Source organism: Eptatretus burgeri, chromosome 3 (assembly GCF_056783735.1).
Source record: "Eptatretus burgeri isolate ZD-2024b chromosome 3, Ebu_testis_v1, whole genome shotgun sequence".
Taxonomy (NCBI): Eukaryota; Metazoa; Chordata; class Myxini; order Myxiniformes; family Myxinidae; genus Eptatretus; species Eptatretus burgeri.
In genome coordinates this window covers 55,104,710-55,129,465 of record NC_140963.1, presented here as the reverse complement: position 1 = coordinate 55,129,465, position 24,756 = coordinate 55,104,710, and the positions used below count along the sequence as shown (strand labels likewise).

General features: G+C 44.4%; 1 protein-coding gene across 4 annotated transcripts in view; it reads right to left on the bottom strand.

Moving 5' to 3' along the window:
* LOC147029944 (CD166 antigen-like) overlaps positions 1–24,756 on the bottom strand; it is a 143,713-nt gene that overhangs the window by 5,949 nt on the left and 113,008 nt on the right. For 3 of the 4 annotated variants that reach the window (XM_085873468.1, XM_085873470.1, XM_085873466.1), the window contains exons 11-16: positions 23,986–24,127; positions 23,569–23,693; positions 13,045–13,186; positions 3,431–3,466; positions 3,144–3,288; positions 2,885–2,951 (exon numbers count right to left, since the gene is read on the bottom strand). In XM_085873468.1, the coding sequence (XP_085729594.1) occupies positions 2,894–2,951; positions 3,144–3,288; positions 3,431–3,466; positions 13,045–13,186; positions 23,569–23,693; positions 23,986–24,127 (648 nt within the window). In that variant the 3' untranslated portion in view covers positions 2,885–2,893. The remainder of the gene's footprint in view (positions 1–2,884; positions 2,952–3,143; positions 3,289–3,430; positions 3,467–13,044; positions 13,187–23,568; positions 23,694–23,985; positions 24,128–24,756) is intronic. The other variant, XM_085873467.1, reaches the window with a different exon arrangement.

The following is a 24,756-nucleotide window of genomic DNA, read 5'->3' as shown; positions in this document are numbered from 1 at the left end:
GATTTTCTCCCATTCCTCCTTGCAGATTTGTTCAAGCTCTGTCAAGTTGGATGGGGAGCGTCGGTGAACAGCAATCTTCAAGTCTTTCCACAGATTCTCAATGGGATTCAAGTCTGGGCTTTGGCTGGGCCACTCAAGGACTTTCACGTTCTTGTGATGAAGCCATTCCAGTGTTGCTTTAGCTGTACCTTTGGGGTCATTGTCCTGTTGGAACATAAATCTTCACCATAGTCAAAGGTTTTTTTGCACTCTGAAGCAGGTTGTCCTCCAGGATTTTCCTGTATTTGGCTCCATTCATTGTTCCCTCTATCCTTACAAGTCTCCCTGTCCCTGCCACTGAAAAGCATCCCCATAGCTTGATGCTGTCACCAACCATGCTTCATGGTAGGGATGGTGTTAAATGGGTGATGAGCTGTGCTCAGTTTCCACCACATGTAGCACTTTGTATTCAGGCCAAAGATTTCAATTTTCGTCTCGTCAGACCACAGAATCTTTGCTTCATGCTGAGTATTTCACATGCCTTTTTGCAAACTCCAGGTGTGCTGTCATGTACCTTTTTCTCAGAAGCGGCTTCCGTCTGGCCATTCTCCCACAAAGCCTAGATTTGTGAAGTGCTACAGAGATTGTTGTCCTTCCGGTAGGTTCTCCCATCTCAGCCAAGGAAATCTGTAGTTCTGTCAGAGTGGTCATTGGGTTCTTGGTCACCTCCCTGACCAAAGTCCTACTTGCCCAGTTGCTCAGTTTGGTCAGACGGCCAGCTCTAGAAAGAATCTGGGTCGTTCCATATTCTTTCCATTTCCTAATGATGGAGCTTGTAAGATCCAAGTCATTTCATCTTTTCATTTTTAATTAATCTGTAAAAATGTCTAAAAACACGTTTTCACTTTGTCATTATGAGGTATTTTGTGTCGATCGGTGATACAAAATTGTTTAATTTAATACATTTTCAATTCAGGCTGTAACACAACAAAATGTGACAAAAGTCGAGGGGTGTGAACACTTTCTGAAGGCGCTGTATATAATGGAGCAAGTGTATCTATGTCCAGTCACTAACGACACCTCTTATAGCATAAGAAAATGCACAGCGTTTATCCATGATGTTTGTGTTCTTGTTAGAGCATAATAAAATAAATTCCATGTGTCAGTAGTACCCAAGGTCAGGTTCTGGGCATGAAAACAAATCCCCCCCTGCCAAACAACCCTGCTGGGGAAGGGAGTGCGAGGACTTACAATTTTCACCCGATTTCACCAAATTTTGCATACGTGTTGGTCGTACCCAGGGTCAGGTCATGGCCACACAACCCCTCCCCCCCAACACTGCTAGGGGAGGTGGGGGAGATAACTTACCATTTTCCCCTGTACACATGCCAGAGTTGAAGTAGTTTACTGACCCTTGCTGCAGACAGGGGGGATTATTGGCCATGGCGAGAAATATATTTTCCCCACCTCCCCCACTATCCTCGTCGACCCTCCCCTTCCCCCCAGGCTGCTCCTGAGGGGAGTGGGTGTTTCTAGTATAAATAATGTGGACATCATAAACACCATGTTATCATTTCCTAAACTAGGTTTTATAGATAGTACCGTGACTCAAGAACAAATTATTTCTATTGGTTGAACATATAAATTGGTTTACAACCTAGCTTCATTCGGTCATTCGTGCTCTATAAGGGTCACTGTAGCCCCACGACACAACATTAAGGGTGACTCTCCAATGGGACACCGAATCACATCAGATCCTCCGATGGGACATGGTATCAAATCAGTTCCCACCCTTCTCCTGCAATTCCTTTATTTATGTTGTGGTGCATGTCTTTTTTTTGTTGTGCCACTGTTTTTCCTTTGTCTCCACTTTATCTGTTGTTCCATTGCCCTCTGTTTATTTGTTCATCCACGGGCCTCGATACCTCTATAAAATAAAATAAAAAATAGCCGCGTGGGGGACATAGTTATCTGCCCCAACAGGCAGGGTGAAAATGAGGAATTAGGGAGAAGGGGCCATGCCCGCCCTCACCCTTCCTGAAGTGGTACCGTCACGGGGACGGGGAGCACAACTTAAGTTAACAGCATGGTCCTTATGTTTCATGAAGAGTTTGGGCTGGATCTGGCCGTTGGTTTCTAAGAAGATTTTAAAATAAATTACTTGAATTTGAGGCGAAACCCCCCTTTTCAGTCTCTTGTAGGGGATCCAGATCGGGGGCACAACAGACCTTACTTTTCTGATGTATCATATAAAATTTGGTCCATATCGGTCATATAGTTTGTGAGGAAAATATGTTTTAGTGAATATGACGGATTGGGGGAAGGAGGTCGTGGCCCCTTTCGGGGGAGATACGGCCATGGGGAGCACAACTTCAGGTCAAAGCACGGTTACGATGCCGCATAGCCAGTTTGGTCTGGATCCAGTTGCCGGTTTCTGAGAGTAAGAATTTTGAATGAAATACAAATATTTGGGGCAAACCCTCCTTTAATCACCTTTAAATGGGTGCATCCGGATGGGGAGCACAACCCCATGAGACCTTATTGTGAAGATGCACCCTACAAAATTTGGTCCATAATTAATCGGTCAGGTAGTTTGTGAGAAGATGTTTTGTTCAAATGTTAACGGACAGATGGCCAGACACCAGGACCTACTCCATTCGTTTATTTCGGAGAAATAACCTAATAATATCCTAAACTTCCATATGAGCAATTCAAATGGAAGACTTAAATGGTTGATATTTGGGATTCGAGACGAATACCCAGTGCACATCATCTTGTATCATCATCATCACACCCAGTACACGAATACCCAGTACACCCCAACTAAACACCATTGACAGAAGGTGTAACATTTTGAATTGAAACGGTAACCTTGGTATTATTAACACCATGATATAAGCATCACCTTGGACATTTAGGCACTTTGCAACTTCATTGTTTCTCCGTCATTGAGACAATTTGTCTCTTCAGGCCTGAATAAGACAAGAAAGAAATGCAAAGGAAAGGAGGAGACAAATACAAGGCTGGAGTTTTCAGGTTCATGGAGGAGCTTGTACATATATCACAGTCAATTGGGCATCAGTATACTTTTACATAAATTTTGGAGGAACCATCAATGTTCACAGTCCTATAATGGTGCACGTGCATGGTTGCAGGATACTCACGGCTGAGAGCTGGGTGTTGGCTTGAATGAAGCTTTTTGGGTGAAACATAGTTTCTTCGTGTGGTAGGTGTAGAAAAGGACATAGCCAAGAAGAGCCACAACCAACAGTGACACGATAACAGCGGCAATAATTACACCACGAATATCTGTCACAAACACACCATGTCAATAATCACCAAATGCCAGCACCTGATCCATCTACTGTCTTCGTGATTTTACATATGCCCTTTACAGAACACATCCTAATTGTATTACAAAGAACTTCCGCACAAGTCAGGTGACACTTACCATGGTGTGCTTGAGTAGCTCCCGATTCCGAGATATCTCGAGTAGCAGGGAAGGGTAGAGTTGGAGGTACGGATTGAGGAAACACCATAAACCAAGCAGTAGAAGAAACGATAACAAAGACAAAATGAAGCTAGAGTAAAAGCTGGAGGGCGATCAAGAAGTTTCAATTTGTAAGAAAAGTGCAAAATGGAACAAGTAATGATTCTCACGATTTTTTGTTTTTTCTTGCAGAAAAGTTTTCAGCAAGGATGAACGAACTTAAACATAAAATGAATGAAAGAATGTTGGGATTAAAGAAAAGAGGGATCGACACCGAAAGAGAAGTGGTAGAAAACAGAGACCACCAATCTATCTGCGATGAGAAAGCAGCAGGTCCTGCACTTCTGTTTCTTTGTGGGACATGTCCATGATATTGAGATCTATGGATTCCACAGAGTCCAGGAGTGACAGCAGCTGTAAGGTGGTTTTAGGGTTAACAGTGTACTCCACTGATCCACAGACAAAGGTCTTGAAGACTGTGAGAAATTCAGATTTTTAGAAGGAGGGAATTAGCACGACAGATGATGCACAGTCTGCGGGGTTGCTTTGAAGGCCACCTTTGATATATGTTCTGTCCAATAGAGGTCGCATCTGATGGTGAGACCCAAATGCTCGACAGACTGAACTTGGTCAATTGAGGAAATAGGTGAATTTTCTGGATGGTTCTTCCAGAGCAACAAGGTGAGAGTGTCATATTGGCCCAAGCCTAAGTCTTCGACGAGAATCAGAGGCTTTCCAGGTCAGCGAGGACGGGAAGACGTTGCTGCTGGCTTGTCAAAGTGGAATGGGGAATTGTATGGTTTAATGTGGAGTCACGTGCGAAGAGAGTAAAACAGGCTTTCCAGAGCATCAGAGGGTCATTAATGTAAGCCCACTAGGAACAAGATTGGACCCAAGATGCTGCCTTGAGGCACTTTGGACTCTAGTGGGAGAGGAGATGGGAGGATTGTGTTGAGAGTGACTCACTGACTGTGTGAGTAGAGGACATCACCAAGGCAGAAAAGAAGGCGGCCTTGTATTCCATAGGCTTAGGCAGAACAGGGTGCAAGACTGTGTCAAATTCCCAAGCTATGTCCAGAGGCACGACCCTGACCTCATCCTTGAGATTGGTTAAAGATCAAAAGATCACATCATTTGAGAAAAGGAAAGACAATGTCAGCTGCGATGGATTACATGACTGCTTATCATTGGATGTGAGCTCACAAGCCTGGAGTGAGATGATCTGTTTTTGCGTGTTTCTTGGGTATTGGAGTGATGTTGTCAGTCTTCCGAGAGGGCAGCCGCTGATTTCATCATTAATAAGGTGTAACTGTCCCGCTGATGCAGTGCCACTGTCCATGAAAGCAATAATTTTGAATTTAGCAAGGGTTCCACCACACAATTGCCGACTCTTTTTGAAGAGCATCATGGGATCTTTGAGGTCCACTCGCGAATCCTAGTAGATGGGATACCTGGCGTAACATTCCTCAAAAGGATAACAAACTCAATTATACAATGCCCTGCATGTGAAGCGTTAGGATGAACCCAAACTAGGCAGCTGAAAGGTTTGTTACCTTCGGCACCGAAGGTGGAGGTTATGTTTTCACCCCCTTTCTGTCTGTCTGTCTATCTGTCTGTCTGTCTGTCTCTGTACAGGATATCTCAAAAAGTTGTGGATGGATTCGGATGAAATTTATGGACAGGTTCGGTGAGTGACAGGGACGAACTGAATATATTTTGGTGAAGATCCGGATCCGGATCCGACTACTAGAATTTTTTAAGTGATTCTTCACTATTGAGAGATTGGGCCAAAAACGATATATAGTACGATATCTCAAAAAGTTGTGAACGGATTTCTATGAAACTTGGTGGACGGGTTGGGTGTGTGACAAGGAAGAAGTGATTCGATTTCGGAGAAGATCCGAATCCAGATCTGGATACGAGAGTTATTTAATTTTTAAAGTGATTCTTTACCATTGAGAGATAGGGCCAAAAACGATACATAGCACGATATTCCAAAAATGTATTGGGCCCGATATGTTCTTGTTGATTAGGCATTATGTGTGCGGAGGTATGCACTCTACCGAGTGCCCTTCTAGTTACCTCTGAGATATCCTGTATCCATCCATCCATCCATCCATTAGGACCATACTCTGTGCAGAGCGTTGGTGCCGCCGAAGCAGTCTCCTTGGCTATTGGGAACAATCCTGGACGGGTCGCCACTCCGACACAGTATACCAGCATGCTGGCACTCATTTTGCCGACCTCGGAAGGATGACAGGCAGAGTCAACCCCACCTGGTGTTAATTCAACAGCTGAGCGGGATTTGAACTCAGGACCCTAGGATCCCAAGCCCACTGCCTTAACCATTAAGCCAACACCAGGCATATATCCTGTATAGCCCCATTGATGTCACCTCTTTCATGACAGTCCCACTCGATCTACAGGACAGGCTGCAGCTGCTTTGCTGACAAGCTGAATCAGCTCATAAAAATATATTTACATCCCTCGGAGGCATGACCTTGTATTGAGGCTGGTGGTACATTGTACGCCTAACTCGTTTCCATGAAATTAAAAGCCTGCCTTGCAAAACGCCATTTTTATTTTGCTGAGGTTTAGTGGTTGTTAAGTCAATATGACTTATTGTCCATTCCATGGGTTACAATGTCCATAGAGGAACACATTCCAAGTTTGCCTTTAAAAGCTGATGGCCTGTGCACAAATGTTCCTGTGTCATGCAATGCCATCGATTATACAATAAGCTAGAGCTCCAAAAACTCATCTCTGTTATTATCTGATGGAATTAATGAATTATATCCACATTAGGTATCTGTCAGGAAACCTAAGGATGTGGCTTGCTGCTTTTTCCCAATACCATGGACTTTAGTCAATCAACGATACACTGACTCTCTTCTGGTTTACTACAGTTTGCTCCTTCTACATTCCACTCCTCCCACCATAGCAAATCGCAGCAATCCTCTGTCTCTCCTGGTTTACCGCAGCATGCTCCTTCTGCATTCCACCACTTCTGCCACGGCATGTATTAATCTCCTGCCTCTGTTCTGTTTTAATACAGACTACTCCTGCTTCCTTCCACATCCTACCACTTCTGTTGGAGCATGATTTGATGGAGGCAAAAAAAAAGTCCAACGTCCAAAAAAAAGTGGACCTCTCTTGATTCTCCTCGCTGTTTCTCTTAATGTCTCTAATTTTATGGAGCTTGACATTCAGATACAAAACACCGAGCATTAACACTACATTATTTTATACATTAATATGCAAAAATATTTTAACCGAGTTAATATTGCAAGGGGAATCCTCCACTTCCTGCTCAGACATTTTGATGTTGAACCTGCAATCAGGCCTGCATCTTTTGCATTGGACTCCTATCTCGCATACGCATATCCACTTGCACCTTCTACTCATGGATCAGGCATTATGTGGCAGAGGTATGCGCTCTACCGAGTGCCCTTCTAGTCTAATGTTCCTCTTTCATTCAGAGCTACCAGTTGGATGGGGATAACCTTACTAGGGGCATCATATTACAATAATAAATCACACCTACCCTTACTTTTGAGAGCCCTGGAGATGATCAAAGCCTGGTGTTGGCTTCACTGTTAAGGTGGCTGGCTTGGAATCTTAGGATCCTGAGTTTGAGCCCCTACTGGCCTTTGAATGAACACCAGGTGGGGTTGACTCAGCCTGTCATCCTTCTGAGGTCGGTGAAATGAGTCTCAGTGCACTGGTAACAGAGGGCACTGCATCAGCGGCACAGCCATGCCCTCAGACAATGATGTTAGCCTACCTGCAACCTTGCGCTGCATATGAAGGAGGAGGAGAAGGAGATGATCCATCACCCCAAGTTTTGCCATTCTGTTTCATCTCCTTCCTCCAAGCATCATTTTTGTATCATGGTGAAAACTCATTGTCATCCATGGAAACGGACTTCATCAATATATAATGCACAGAATGGTGAGTCCAATCGAGTGCACTCACTCAGCGCACCCACTAACCCCCAACCTTTGTCTACATCGTGAATAAAATATAACTTCCCAGTGAAATCCGAAAAACACGAAGCTCGAAGTTGTATTGGGACAAACCTTCACCCTTATCATCTGTTTATGTAAAATCACCTAAAGTCCACCTCCACTGTTGTCCCAATCAACAAGTGGTGAGAGAACTGCAGGGTTTACCTACAGTATATGATATTTTACTGTGTCTCCATGCAACCAAAAACTGATACAATCAACAAGACAAAGGTTGCCAAAGGACATAGCATGCCAGTTTCCAGTCCCTGCTCTTTAATCAGAAGCTTTTCCGCACCGCTCGGTGACATGCAATTTGAGTACTGGGCTTTAATAATCAGAAATCACACAATTCATAGACTTTAACTACCAGCCAGGCATACATTTCAGAAAGTCAACCTTTCGGTTAATCAACCAAAACATAAAACACCTCATAAACATGGTCTTCTCATGACACGCTGTAATTTTGGAAATCAAATCATGAATTTGTTACCTCTGCCACCGAAGGTGGAAGGAGCTTATGTTTTCGCCCCTGTCTGTTTGTTTGTCTGTTATTATTTGGCGAAAAAAATTTTTTGCCAAGTATGTTGGTCTGTATCGTTTGTCTGTCTGTCTGTCGCACAATTTTTGGCCACAGCTTTTAAACAATCGTTCTGAAATTATTTGTGTGTGTCGGTGACTGGCCAAGGACAGCAACACTTAATTTTGGTGAAGATCTGAATCCGAATCCGGATCTGAGAATTTTAAAAGTAATTCTTCACCATTGAGAGATAGGGCCAAAAACGATACATAGCACGATGTCTCACAAGGTTATGGATGGATTCACACGAAACTTGGTGGACAGGTTGGGTGTGTGACAAGCACGAATTGATTCAGTTTTGGTGAAGATTCTAATCCAGAGATGGATAAGAAAATTTTTCAAGTGATTCTTCATCACTGAGAGAAGGGGCCAAAAACTATGTATCGCATGAGATCTCAAAAAGTTATGGACGAGTTATGACAAAACTTGGTGGATGAGTTGGTTCGGTGACAAGAAAACCCGATTAGATTTTGGTGACGGTCTAGATTCAGATCCGACCTATCAGAGGGATACAAAACGTAAACTGTAGAGTCTGGTGGAGGCATGTGCTCTTCCGAGTGCCGTTCCGTTTCGCCAAGTGTCACTTTATGAGTGATTTTTTCATCTGTTTGTTTGTTTTTGTGCAGGATATCTCAAAACGTTGTGGACGGATTCGCATTTAATTTGGTGGACATGTTGGGTGTGTGACAAGGATGAACCAATTCGATTTTGGTGAAGATATGGAACCGGATCCGAGTACTGGAATTTTTAAGTGATTCGTCACCATTGAGAGATACGGCCAAACAATTAATTGCACGATATCTCAAAAAGTTGAAGACGGATTCGGATGAAACTTGGTGGACACATTAACTGTGTGAGAAAGACGAACTGATTCAATTTTGGTGAAGATCCGGATGCGGATACGATATTTTTTTTTTAAAGTGATTCTTCACCATTGAGAGATGGGGCTAAACCGATATACAGTATCGCAGAATATCCCAAAAAGTTATGGACAGATTCAAATGAAACTTGGTGGACACGTTGGGTTTGTGACAAAGACGAACCGATTCCATTTTCATGAAGATCCGAATCCAGATACAGATACTCGAATTATTTAATTTTTAAAGTGATTCGTCAGCATTGAGAGATGGGGCCAAAAACGATATATAGCATGATAGTTCACAAATGTATTGCGCCGATGTGTTTGAATGGATCAGGCATTACAATGGCGGAGGTATGCGCTCACCAAGTGCCCATCTAGTTATTACTGAATTTACAAATAACTTCCATGAAATATGAGTTCAGTTGTTGAAACCTGCAAGGTGAGAAACTCAGGAGTGGTGCCTCAGTGAAATGCCTAAAATAATCCATCTTGGTACTCCACTCCCAACCAATTAATGTCTGAACTCTTCTTCTTCTTCTTCTTCTTCTGCTCTATATTTGATTTTTGGAGGACAGGAGAGACACTTTGGAGAAGTACAAAAAGCAGCAATTTGCCAAAATAATTTTTGTAAATCCCATAATGGGGTTTGCAAAACTGTACGTCACAAACGAGAAATATCCAACACTTATGGAGGAGTTTGAATATAACATCACATGTAGGAGAAGGATAAAATAACAGGATACTTTCAGTGAATTGAAAAGACATTGGAACAAAGCGGACAATAAACTACTGTACAAGGAATTAGAACCTGAGATTTCAGCATGAGCAGCAAAGTGATCGAATGGAAATTTGAACTCTGCCAATCAATTGTTCAGAGGAGAAAAAAACTGGCAGTCTGTATGGATTGAGGAAGTGCTTTTTATTTAAACAAAACCGGGCGTAGTGGCGTGCGCCTGTAATCCGGCTACTCAGAGGCTTGGGTTTGAGGATCGCTTGAGGATGGGAGCTCTGCACTGGGCCGCGCTATGAGAGGGTGGAGGGCAGCCCGGAATCATGGCAAAACCCAATCCTTATCCCTGTGTCATAAGAGGTGACCAGGGTTGCGTCAGGAAGGGAATCCGGCGTAAAACCTGTGCCAAATCAGTATGCGGATCATAACGGATGATCCGCTGTGGCGACCCCTAACGGGAGCAGCCGAAAGACGAACAACAACAACTTTTTATTTAAACAAAAAAGGTGTATTTATCAAACAATATAGCTGCAAATATGGGTGCTACCAAATATCCAGTAATTGATTAGCACATAAGTTAGCAAACCACATTTTATCCACTGGAGATCAAACTCAATTGGTGTCGTATGGAACATTTTTTTATTGTCTATTTGTCCTACTTTGAGAATATCATAATGGAAGGACAATAACATAGTGGGGATCACTGGGTGGGCTTCATTCCAGCTGTGATGTTGGATGGCTGTTAAGCCTCACGCTACACCAACATTGGCCAAAAGTATGTGGACACCTGCTCGTCCAACATCTCATTCCAAAATCATGCGCATTAATATGGAGTTTGTCCCCCCTTTGCTAATGTAACAGCCTCCACTCTTCTGGGAAGGCTTTTCACTAGATGTTGGAACATTGCTGCAGGGATTTGCTTCCATTCAGCCACAAGAGCATTAGTGAGATCGGGCACTGATGTTGGGTGATTAGGTCTGGCTCGCAGTTGGCGTTCCAATTCATCCATAAGGTGTTCGATGGGGTTGAGGTCAGGGCTCTGTGAAGGTCACTCAAGTTCTTCCGCACCGATCTCGACAAACCATTTCTGTATGGACCACGCTTAGTGCACGGGGCATTGTCATGCTGAAACAGGAAAGGGCCTTCCCCAAACTGTTGCCACAAAGTTGGAAGCACAGAACCATCTAGAACGTCATTGTATACTGTAGCATTGAGATTTCCCTTCACTGGAACTAACGGGCCAAGCCTGAACCAAGAAAAACAGCTCCAGACAATTATTCCTCCTCCACCAAACTTTACAGTTGACACTATGCATTCGGGCAGGTAGCGTTCTCCTGGCATCCGCCAAACCCAGATTCGTCCAACGGACTGCTAGATGGTGAAGCATGATTCATCACTCCAGATAACACATTTCCACTGCTCCAGAGTCCAATGGCGGTGAGCTTTACACCACTCCAGCCGATGCATGGCATTGCGCATGGTGATCTAAGGCTTGTGCACGGCCATGGAAATCCACTTCATGAGCTGTTGCTCTTAGACGTTTCCACTTCACAATAACAGCACTTACAGTTGACCGGGCCAGCTCTAGCAGGGCATAAATTTGATGAACTGACTTGTTGGAAAAGTGGTATCCTATGACGGTGCCACTTTGAAAGTCACTGAACACTTCAATGCGGCCCATTCCACTGTCAATGTTTGTCTATGGAGATTGCATGGCTGTGTGCTTGATTTTATACACCTGTGAGTAATGTGTGTGGCCGATAGAGCCAAATCCACTAATTAGAAGGGGTGTCCGCATACTTTTGGCCATATAGTGTATGTACCTACTTACATGTGTGAAGGCTAAATAATTTGTCTGCATGTGCTACGCTGACTAACCAGTCTCGCATCACCCTGATTAGAGTGGCCCACGGTCGGGTGGATCAGGCAAAGTCAACACAAACACAAAGTTGTCCTTAGAGTCACATTCCATTTTCTTTGTCTGTATGTCCATTCCCTTATATCATGTATATCTTGTAGGGTCAACAAACCTGGCAGACATAATAGGTAGTGTCATAGAGTGGGGGCTTGGTGATTATGGGTGGGTGGGGGGGGTGGAGGAGGTTTGTAACGGGTTGAGTGATCGCAACCAAACTTAGCACTCAAAATGAATGGGAGCACAATGGGGAGTATAAACAGAGGGGTAGGGGGTGTAAATTTAGTGGAGGGGAAGTAGTGGAGGTGAAAAGGTAGTTCTCTATATCGGAATCCAGTTTTTCGCAAGTCCTATCACCTATGAGCCACAACACTACCAAACGTGGCTTGCATAATGGAGGCCCATGGGGGATGATGGTGTAAGAAATGAAGTTACTATTTTTTATAGATTTTTCAATTCTTGGGGGAGTAGGGATCTCTGCAACAGATTGAGGTATTGCCACCACACTTGGTACGGATAATATTGGCATCATGGGGGAAGGGGTTAATGATGAAAAAGAAAAACTGAAGTTATTAGCTTTGATAGATGTTAAGATATATGTGGGGGTGGAGGGGTTTGGAATAGCAGGAAGGTAACCGAGTCAACTGCTTTAATTAATTGGGATCACACTTTCAATAATAATGTAGACCCATCCAATAGTGAGTAGAATATGGGGAAGGGGTGGAGGTTTTGGGACAGGTGTAGGGGTTAGTTGTGTTTGTTGTCTTGAGAAAAGTGGGGATATAGCAGGCGGACTTGGCACTTGCTTGTTCTTGGCACTTGTTTAAAAAAATAAATCAGACATGGACACGGTCAAATCCACTACAGAGTACAATTGAAGAACACCCCAAAATAATGCCAGAAAGCAAAATTGTCCACAGTGGGTTTCAGCTTCATAAATTTGCAATTTCCTTGCATTTTTTTAAACATAGTTCCAGATGAACATATCCTAAGGTGTATCGAGAAGAACGGAGGATGTTCAGATGAAATAGAGAGAGCTTTCCTTTTATAGCCCACGTGGACTTTAGTCTGGTGAGCTTATGCTATTGAGCAGTATCCGTAGGTGAGTGAGTGAGTCAGTCCGTAAACACTTCAGTCATTATCGCTTGAACCAAACATAATTTTGATGAAACTTGGCCACAAGCTTCATATCTGATGCTGAACGAAGGTGCATTGACCGCATCAAAATCTGCGCTCATTAAGAGAGTTTAAGGGGGGGGCTTTAACCCCCTCCCCCAAAAAGGTATTTGCTCTCTCCGAAACTACACACATAATTTCAATGAAACTTTTAAACGGAGTTATGCCTTGTTTGGACTTAGAAAACATCACATTGGTAGGGAACATGTATTGCAAAGCAATTCTCGCTCTTGTGAGAGCATCATATGAATTAACCCATGCAGTGTAGAAGAACAGGGATGAGTGGTCGCAGGTTAGGTGGTAGTTACCTTTGATAGGATTCAGGACATACTTTATCGTAGAAACACCAAGGTGGTTCTGGGCACTGCATTTGATGTTGGTTGCGACGGCAGGCATTAGAACCTCAACAGTGCTCGTAAGTTGCTGCTTGTTCACGTCCCATTGGTTCACCTGTTACCATGACAATGACCATTCTCATTAGGTAATGCCACCATACAGCTTGGAGGCCATATATTTATTCCATATGCATGGGTGGTGGAATGGCAAGGTCATATCAATGGTATCATATCATCCAGGTCATATCAGAGATCAATTTAATATAATAATAACTAAATAAATAACTAACATATTTTTCGTGAATCATTGAATCTAAAACACTGGATGTTGGGCCGGCTTGAAATAAGTTCAGGTGGGAGTGGAGACAGCAAAAGAGGCGGAGATGATAGTGGTATTAGGTAAATGAGATGAAATATTCTAATAGTTTGTAATTCCATTGATTGAAAAATTAGGGTATGGTGAGATGTGAATCCGTACACTTCTGAACTTCCTAGGTGAAAATGGACTGCATTTTCGAACTCAGTGGGGTCGATTTACTCCAAGAAATGTTTAGACGGACAACAAATTAATTATAGATTAGAAAATATCGAAATGAGTAGGATTAGTTACTCAACTCCAGTAATGATAAATCTTGTTTTAGGTCATATTTTCGAAATGGTAGTGAATTCAGTGTCGGTGCAGTCATTTCTTAGAGTAAATCGACCCCATAGAGTTCGAAAATGCACTCCATTTCCACCTCGGACATCCAGAAGTACCCATAATCGTACCTGACCATACCCTAATTTAACCAACTCATGAAACTAAAAGTCGTCATATGGAGCGACCTCTAAATCACCTCCGATCAACTTAAAAAAAAATTATGCGCGTTATTGAATCATAGTGGAATAATTTAAGGCTTATGGAGATAACATCTGAATTTTTTTTTTCCTGTTTTTGGACCACCCTATTATATATATTATATATACACTAGCATATACCCGTGCTCTGCACGGAGTTGAATGGGTGACAAAAGGTGGATGAGGCATAATAGTTGATGTTATGGGAAGCTGGGGAGGGTGTCATTCGGGATGTGATGCACTATGGTTACCTTTCCTTGGTTTTCGAAAGGACCTCCCTGTAGATGACATTTTGGGTGAGTGTCTTGTTGCTGAGTAGTCATTGTGAGGAATTACTGTCCACTTTGATAGATATATAGGAGTAACCTCTTGCACGTGAAAATGCAACATATAGTTGGCCATGGGAGAACACAGGGGCTGGGAGGTATATTCCGAGTTTGTCAAATGTTTGGCCCTGGGATTTGTTAATGGTCATTGAGTATGTGAGTCTGACTGGAAATTGCATCCTCTGCAGTGTGAATGGAAGGTTGGCGTCTGATGGGGCAAGTTTAACATGATATAGGCTGAGCCCTAGACTGAACAGGAGCAGTGGAGGGTGACCGAGAATCAGAATGCAAATTTCATTGAACGGCACTTTTTGGCGCACATCCGACGATCGAACACCGCTTGGACGCTTTAATTTGAAGATCACACACACAAGACACAACACAGGTAATGATGGTGGTTGAGAAACGTGAAATTAAGCGCAGACGTTAACAGAAATAATATTTTTTAAAATAAATCTTTACTTTAAATACAATGGTACTCGTTACATTTTTTGTGTCAAATTCACCTTCTGAGGTAGTGCAAAATGTGCAGAAGAGGGTTTTACATTGCAGACGCTGTTATCGAGGAGTGGCATTACGCCTCTCGGTGGTGACGGTCTGTCGACGACAGACGTAACGACGTCAGCGAATGACCGATGTCATGACGGAATTACGCCTCTCAGCGGTGACGTCACATGTCCCCATGCAAACGAACGTAAAAATTCGAAAATCGCCCAAAATTCCCAAACGTGTCTGTCTGGCGCGATCTCACATTGCCCATTGCTGTTCATTAGACCACAGAGCACCCGCATGCCGAAAGTGGCAACAATCCGTCTGGCAGTTTTGTAGGAGATACGTCAAATTACACGCAGACGTTAACAGAAAATATATATATATATATATATATATATATATATATATATATATATATATATATATATATATATATATATATATATATATATATATATATATATATATATATATATATATATATACACACATACAGTATCTCACAAAAGTGAGTACACCCTTTACAAAAATGTACATATTTTGTTGTAACTTTTTACTTAGATGTATTATAAACACAAGACTCAAATAAATGACAAGTCTGGAGACGGCGATGGTTCACGAGCAATGTACACGGTTCGCCTTTTTTAATTTTTGACCTTCGAGGGGACGCCACGGACAAACTGGCGGGAATCGGGAAAAACGTAAACGATGAAAGTTGTAGTACTCGAAGAGCACTACTTGCATACCAACTTTCATTCAAAACAGTTGAAAACCCTAGGGGCTCGGTGCCCAATTTATTGATTTTTTTGACATTTCCTATGTTCGTGACCTTGTGACCTTGACCTTGGGACGAAAATGAAAAATCGAACTCTGTGGGGCTATGCAGGTGCCATTGGGCTAACCAAATACCGAAAACCCCTGCCAGATTCGACAAACCCCCTCGGAGAAGATGAAACTTGAAATCGGCTACCCCCTAAAAACACGTTTTTTGGGCGTGGCTCCGCCCATAATGGGTGCACCACGCCCATTCTCAGGAAAACACAACTAGATCATGATATAAACCTCACACCCAAATTTTATCAGGATCGGATCAAAACCCATGGAGCTATGCTTAGGACAGACAGACAGACAGACAGACAGACAGACAGACAGTTTGCCCGTGGCATCCCCTCGAAGGTCAAAAAAATAAAAAAGGCGAACCGTGTACATTGCTCGTGAACCATCGCTGTCTCCAGACTTGTTTTCAGTATTTTGTATGTCCACCCTTGTTTTTGAGCACAGCAGCTATTCTACTCGGTATGGAGTTGGTCAGTGTTCCACATGTCTTTGCTGGGATCCTGTTTCACTCCTCTGCAATGACTTCTCGAAGTTGCGTGATGTTGGACACCTTTTGTCCCTCAACCTTACATTTCAGGATGCCCCACAGGTATTCCATTGGGTTTAGATCAGATGACATGCTTGGCCACTCCAACAAATTGACCTTTGATTTCTTCAGAAAGGCAGTTGTCTGCTTGGAACGATGCTTCGGATCGTTTTCGTGCTGAAATACAGCTCCTCTACCAAGTTTTCGCAGGGAGGGTAACATCTCCTTCAGGATGTCACAGTACACCGTAGAATCCATGTTTCCCTCGATGAACTTGAGCTCTCCAGTACCGGCAGCACTGCTGCATCCCCAAACCATGACACTACCACCACCATGCTTGACAGTAGGGATAACGCACTTGTCTTGGTACTGTTCCCCAGACACACTGCACTCCATCAGATCCAAACAAATTGATCTTCATTTCATCAGACCATAGGACATGTTGCCAGTAGTCCAGGGGCTTGGATTGATGCTTCAGCAAACTGTTTGCGAGCTTTCTTGTGGCTCTGCTTCAGGTTTGCGCACTAACAGACTGGCCAGAAGCTGTAGAAATCTCTTCAGCAATCTTGGTGGCACTTTGTTGTCTGTCTTGGAGGACTAGATTCTAAACTTGGTGAACAGTACGTGCAGTCATCTTTGCTGGTCTGCCCTGGCGAATGCAACTCATTGTTGTACGCTTCTTGGAGAACCTCTGGATGACCTTGGCCACGGTGTTGGGGCTTACTTTCAAAGAAGCACTGATCTTCTTGTATCCTTGGTCATCTTTATGTGAGGCAACGATTCGATCTTTGACATCTTTCGAGAGCTCTTTACCATGAGGAGTGATGCTGCTTTCTCAGTGGCGATTGGTACAGTATTTCCCATGCAATTATTTCTTCAGCAAGCAGATAGACAATTGCTGCATTGAGTACACTTCTTCACATTTAAAATACCAGGGAGGTTGCTGCTCTATGGACATTGTGTGTATTGTTTGGTGCATATTTGTACCTTTAACACTCTTTGACTTAAATATGCAGAAAATGATGAAAATGGAAGCTGTTTTACCATGCTTGACTTACTTCTTGTGCAGACAATAGCAGGGGTGTACTCACTTTCGTTGCCTTCTCTTTCAGAAATATTCGTAATATGCCACATTGTTTTTATGGAATGGCAGTTTTGTGCCTGCATACATATTGCAGAATGTCTACTCTGTCATCAACTCTAAGGTTTTGCTTCCAACACAGCTGCTTAAAAAGTTACACTGAATTATTTCCATATTTGTGAGGGGTGCACTCACTTTTGTGAGATACTGTATATATATATATATATTTTTGCGAATTCGCACCCGCCGGCGTGCGAACGGCCACGTGACTCGAATCGCGGGACGTCGCCCACCGGACGGACAATTCTGTCGTGACCCTTTCGGACTAACGCCGGGAGCTAGTCACGGGTGGGCCTTTCGGCCTCACCACGATCGTGCCAATCGGCCACCCGCGTGGGATAGGGTTGTTCGCCAAACTCGACCTACCTAAGTACCCACACGGATGGTAGACTGGGCGATCGCACCTCGCCGCAGGTCGACTCCGGACACGGGCCGCTTAAGCGATCCATTCCGTGCTATCGGGATAACCGAGCGGTGTTATCGTCGGCCTCGACGGTTCCGATTAATTATCGGGCGTATTAAGCCCACGACGAACCCGTTACGTGAAGCAAGATGGAGATTCAATTAAAGAAAAGACGAAGCGAAACGGGAAAACAGTTCAACATAATGCACATTTATTCCGCGGCACACGGAGAGCACACATATACAGCCAAACAGAATGCACATATATCAAATGCAACAAAAGAAACAATGACGCAGAGATACTACCGACTAAGACTGACACACGGCAACACTTAAACAGTTTTACTTCACCAGACTGGCGCCGACACACATTTACTCAAAAGCAAAGGAAACAAGCCACCCTCATAGGCAAGGGGGCAGACGGGCCCCTAGGCAAATGTGTGCGCGGGACCTGAAGGAGCGGTCAGGCCCGCGAGACCGGAGGGGGTCCTACCCGCGTCCTCGTGATGGGCCGCAAATGTGGCTGCGCGGCGGTGCCCCGACTTCGTGCTGCTTCACGGGTTTCGTTGGCACCGCTTGGAGTGGGGTGGGAACGGGGCCCCGTTTCGGCACTATCTCAGCGCGGGGGAAAGGGGGGGGGGAATTGTTGATGCCCTGGGGGAAGGAGAATGGTTAGCTGGCTTGGGTCCTGCGACGAGCGATCCCAACGCGACCTCGTCGCCGACCGCCGTCTTCCCTGCCTCGGACCCGAGCTCCTTGGACTCTTCCCTTCCCTCAGGACTCTCCTCAGCCGACTGCAGAAAACCACCTTGACGCCTTCGCCTCCCGACTCCACTCCGCTCTCCAACCCGACTTGACTGCCTCCGTCTCCCGACTCCACTCTCTGCCACCAAAACTGACTCTCCGTGCAACAACTCTTCTCATTCGCCTAGCGCTTGCCGTTTTATAGGCCGGCAGGAGAAAACAATATGCAAATATCCGGATCAGGATCTCCTCGAGGGCGGAGCCACGCTCGCCGATTGGACAGAGGAAAAGGGGCGTGAATCTCCCCTGATCCTAGAATTTGCATATCTCGATTCCAGACAGACGCGCCTGGAGGCGGTGCCAAGCAGCCCCGCACTTCCTAATTGGACGGATCAGAAGTGGGCGTGTAGCATTCCTGATCCGAATTCTCCTCGGAAAGGCTGCTATTTGCACTCGCGGCTCGGCGCGTATCTTGTACGAGCCCAGGACAGCCCGACGCTCGGTGGTCACAGGTGGTGCGGGAATGGCCGTAGAAGGAGAGAGGTGAAGGTGGTGGAGGGTTTCCGGCGGTGGCCGATGGCCATGGTGCCATTTGGAATGGTGGTGATGCGATGTTTGCGGGAGCGAGTTGTGAAGGTAAAGGTCGTGGCTGTTGGCGTTGTTGTTGTTGTCTGACGGTTGGAGCGTGGTTGGTTCAAAATAAAGATAGAACAGAAAAACGGCTATCTCAAAGCGTCGCAGCCCGAATGAATCACATTTATCCCTCTAAACAACGGGTTTGGGCTAACTACACATGTACTTACAGAGATATCTCACCTATGGGACCTGAATGGTGGTTTGTGAATTTCCACACCCGTAACAATATAATCTCCACACCTCTTGGCAACGCATCCAAACACACGTTTCAACTCACAACATTACATTTTGCAAAACCCATATCTATCTATAATTCCAGCAATCTCTGTGCGTGTGTGTATGTGTATGTGTATGTGTATGTGTGTGTGTGTGTGTGTGTGTGTGTGTGTGTGTGTGTGTGTGTGTGTGTGTGTGTGTGTGTGTGTGTGTGTGTGTGTGTGTGTGTGTGTGTGTGTGTGTGTGTGTGTGTGTGTGTGTGTGTGTGACCGCTGTTTCTCGACAACCACCAGTCCGATCTAATTGAAACTTGCCAGGTATATTGCTGGGGACCTGAGGATGTGCCTTTTCAAGGTTTGATATTAATCGGACAAGTGCTTCCCAAGTTATGGCCATTTATTTACCAGACCAATGACAAGACATGTTGTTGAGTGGGCGTGGCCGATGGAGAAGGGAAGCTCAGCCGCGTTCCCCATTACGGGTTACAACGTACGGGCTTCCGGATAATGATGACTTCGTGTATTCTAATAATTTCTCGATTTCTTATGCGCATTTATAGATAAACACAATGCCCCAAGTTATGATCGTTTTCATATTAGACGGTGCATAAATTTCGGTAACATCAGAGTGCTGGTATGCTCCGAACCAGGAAGTAAATTTTTTTTTCTCTCTTCTCTTCTCTTTTTGTTTTTCCTTGCCACAACATTGCGAAAAGGTAAAATACGTTGGCGCTAATTGAATAATTGGGTATTAAAACTAAATTGTGAATAATCGTAACTGCGAATAATATGCGAATTTCCAGGCCACGCACGTATGAGCACGTGAGAGCGAAGAAACAGCCTGTGTGGTTGTTGTTTGTTGCTCGCGGTTTGAATATTTATTCATAATTTTTTTTTTTTTTTTTTTTTTTTACGGGCACGTACTAGTCATTACAAATCCAACGGCCATCGGCATAAAGTGGTGCAGACTGGGGATGCAAACCTCCTCAACAGTGAGAAGGTCAGAACAAAGCACCACATATGGGCAGAGTTGGATGTCAACCCCGCTACAGGACCATGGGCTTGACCAATGAGAACCGCATGGCAATAAGAGCGCAATCAGGAGGCTGCAAAAAGAGATGCCGGTCCCCAGACCATGCCTCTACCAGGGGCTTTATAAGGCTGGAGAATTCCATGACCGGGCTGATATGCATCCAGGGAACTTTCGAGAGACAAGCCAACCCATCGAGAGCGAGCTGTTGTAAAAGTAAGCTGTTGTGGGAACAAACGGGCTGGTGCCATGGGGAGAGAGCTGCCAAGCTGTGGAGTATTTCCCTGGAAGCTTTGGCTGAACACACTGACACTTTCTCTTTCTATCCCGATTTCTAATTAATTCACTTGGAATGCAGGAGAGCATTCAACAATTGCACCCTCGACTCATTCAGGACTGGGCTACTGACCTGCATTCATGATTTCTTCTGTCACACCACGAGCATTCACACGCACTTCAACCCACATGGCCGGCACACCACATCCTCAACCCCTCTTCTTTCTCCCCATCCCCTCTTTCATGTTGGGACCAACGTAAGCCAACAGGATCACATCAGGTGAGCGAGGGGGTCACCATCAAGTCCCACCTTCTTCATCTCTCTCTGTCCATCACTCTTTCTGATCGAGTTTCCCCGGAGTGACTTAGGCGCCTATGTGCATCAAATCGTGTTAAGTTGACTGACGAAGGGGCATGTGTGCTTAAGGGGAAGATCTGTCTTTGTGACACTGTTTTTGCTCTGTAAATAACTGTTTTTTTTCTCCTTTCTCTTCTCCAATTGCTTAATTTCCGACTATCAATTTGGATTTAGACCAGCTCACTCAACCCTGGACATGCTACTTCTGCTTTCCCCAACAATGGATGGAGGTCCTAAATGCCAAACATGAGATCAGAGCCATCTCCCTACACATATCATGAGCTTTCAATATGGTATGGCATCCCACACTGCTCACCAAACTCTCTTCTTATGGTATCCAAGGACATCTCCACTCATAGCTAGTGGACTTCCTCTCCTGCCGCAGTCAACGCGTGGCTCTTCATGTAATTCTTTCATCCCCTCTTCCTGTCCTGGCTGGAGTTCCTCAAGGCAGTGTTCTTGGCCCTGTTCTTTTTCTGGTTTGCATCAATGATCTCTCAGATTCTCTGGAAAATCCTCCTAATCTCTTTGCTGATGACTCCATCCTCTGCCATTACCATCTCTCATCCCTCTGATCAGCAGGAAGCAGCCTCTTCACTCTCTGCAAACCTGGATAAAATCACAAGCTGGTCAAACACTTGGAATAAGTCTTTCAATCCTGACAAATCTCACACCCTCACCATGTCTCTCCGAAAGGACTGTCTGGAACCCCCTCCCCCCCATGTAATTTCTCAACAATCCTATTGAAGAAGTCCTTTCATTCACGCTTTTAGGTTTCACTATCTGCCACGATCTTTCCTGGGAAAGCCACATCTCCAAGCTGGCCTCCAAAGCCAGTCGCTGACTGGGTATCTTACGTCGTGCAAATCCTTCCTTGGCACACCTGAGCTTCTGACCACTTTCAAAGCTTTCATCTGCAGTCTGATGGAGTACTGCTCCACCCCCTTGCGGTGGTGCTCCTGCCTCAAACCTAGCTCAACTTCACACTGTGGAAACCAAGGCTTTTAGAAACATTGGTATCTCCCACGATGAAGCTGAGTCTTTGGGTCTCAAACTCTCTCACGGGAGGCAGAAGGTGGTCTTTCTGTTTTCTACCATCTCCTCTCCGGCCTTGCCCCCCCCCCCTTTTTGCTCTGTCTGTGATCTGTCCCCCCTATATTTCCTCAGGGAGCTCAATGTCTGCCAAAAAAATCCTTATGCTGAAACTGCCAAAATCAAGAATCACTGTTCACCTTCACTCTTTAATTCCTCATTTTCCCCCCACCTCTGGAACAAACTCCCACATTCTCTTCAATCCCACTTCTCCCTCCAGGTTTTCAAAACAGCTGTTCACCACCATCTCAAATCTTCCCCATCAAAAATCTTGATCTTTTCTACCCCCGTTTATCCAGTTCCTTTGAATTCCCTGTTTTCCTTCCTGAAAGTCCCTGTTGTACCATCTTGTTCACCCCGCGTACCCCACCCCATCCCTCTCCCTTCCACAGATATTCTATTGTCTTTGTTCCCCATTATTTTGTGCTTCCCTCTCTCACCCCTCTTGTCTCCTGCCTTATTATATGTTTCTCTGTATTAGCTCTGACACGAGCCTCGAATTGGTATGCAAAATTAAAAAAAATCTATATATTAATACTGAAGGACCAATTTTGTGCTCCTCCTAGCGGTCGCATCACGTTTTTCTCAGTACTGTGACCTGGACTGAAAGAAACTTCGTACCTGTAAGAGTGCATCGCACATAGTAGCAATAATCAACCTTAAACTCTGAAGCATCTATATATTAATACTGAAGGACCAATTTTGTGCTCCTCCTAGAGGTCGCGTCACGTTTTTCTCGGTACTGTGACTTGAGAAGTTTTGACACAATGTACGTCAAAGTAAACACGTGCACAAATCAGGGGACTTCTTCACAAGGAGTAGTGTACACCAAAAAATGTGTACAAGGACATTTTGTAGGCCTCATTAGGTAAGGCCATGGAGTACATCGACTGGGATCCGGCTCTTACAAGAGCCGCCACTGGTTGTCATATTGGGCTCATGGAACAGAATCCGTCTGTGACGGGGTTTCGGCTGGTATATATTGTTTTGCCTGTAACTCTGTATCCCTTTGCTAAAATCTTTCTAAAATGCCTGATCATCTTTTCTCCATTGCTGAGACACTAGTGTGTAAATGGTGCATGGGAGTTCTGTCTCGCTCTTTCGCTACGTTTAGCCACCAGCCATCGTCCCACTTACGGTATCGCTCGGCCGTTCTTGATTGACAGTAGTGTGGAGTTGAAAGCACACTTCCCCATCTGAGAGGACTAATTTACCGGGAAGGTAACACAGGAAATGGACGCAAGGACCCTACCAAAATTAATCGTCTGAGATGGCATCCGTGGCTTCGCAACCTGTCATGCCGTGGAGTTATTCACGGTTCATCGACTTCAGGGTCAAAGGTCGAGAAGCGGGTCCAAAAAGTTCCTAGTGGCCCGGACCGGCAGATCCGTAACAATATTGATGGCCCTTCACCTGCTTCCACCTGCCCCCCACCCCCCCCTTCAAATCCTTCTCCAACTTTGCAAAAAAAAAAAAAACTTTACTCACAGGTTAGGTTTGCAAATATACAAAATTAACACAGTGTGGTGCAAAAATAATCATGTGATTCATGTAGCTGTGATTAGTTATCCTTTGCTTTGCATACCGGGTCACTTGCGCCCTCCCATTTGATGGTGGGACGAGGGTAACCTGTGATGTTACAAACTAATGTCACCTTCGTGTTTTCACCTCTCTTCACTTCACTTTCATTCTGTATGCTTTGGGGTGCAGCTGGAAATAATAGGAGGGAGGGGGGAAAGGGAACTATTACCGGAAAGTGCAATGTACAATAGTCACATAGGTTTGCACAGGCTTACATCAACAACCAATTTTGAACATCGGTTTCAAACTTGATGTCTTCATCCGAAAGACAAGTGATTTGTACGAGGCTGAAGCAAAACTAGTACAGTAGCAATTACAATGCTGAGACAACTTGGCAGAAACAGGAGACGATGACAAACAAGAAAGAAAAGAAAATAAATATCAGAATCAAGAGCCGATAGGTAAGATCAGAGATGCGTACCATGGACAGTAATGTTTAGGGAAATGCGGGACACGTGGTTATGGATTGCATTATGTGAAGACGTGCAGGTATATTGGCCTGAGTCTGAAAGCTTCATTTCAAACAGGACTAGTCTAGAATTCTGTCCAACTTTCTTGCCTCCCTGCAAAGGAAACAGTAATATATGTTCAGTACATCTTAAGTTTCAAATCAAAATTCACAGTATCTTATCTATGTTGTTGCCTTTTCCAGAGAGTGTGAAATGTGTATGGATTTAATGTATTCCCGTGCACACCTTTCCTATGCATATGTAAGATGAAGACTTTGTATGATGAACATGAAGTCCATTCATCATCATTGTGTAGTTCATGCCCAATACAGAGCGTTTGTGATGCCAAAGCAGTTACGAGGCTACAATCCTGGTCAGGTCTCCACTCTGGGAAGTAGGGACAGAAATTTTGAATTTGTTTCATGGTGCCGGCAATAACTTTCTTAGTCTTCGCAAATGACACTGTGAGATCTTTAACGTCCACCAACTAATGCTGGTGGATAGGAAGCCCGTTTAATGTACATCATCAGGACTGAAGACACATTGATGAATCACCCTGCCTGCGAGACACTGCAGGTTGACAGTTTGTTGCTGGGTCGATTTTCAAACTGAGCTACACAGTTTGGAAATGAGTGTGCACACCTCCAGGTTCTCCTGCCAGCCCTAAATCTGAGCGACGTTTCATTATTAGGGGTTTCATCCTTGAAATGTAGAACGGTTAAGTCACACTTTGTTGGCTTCTC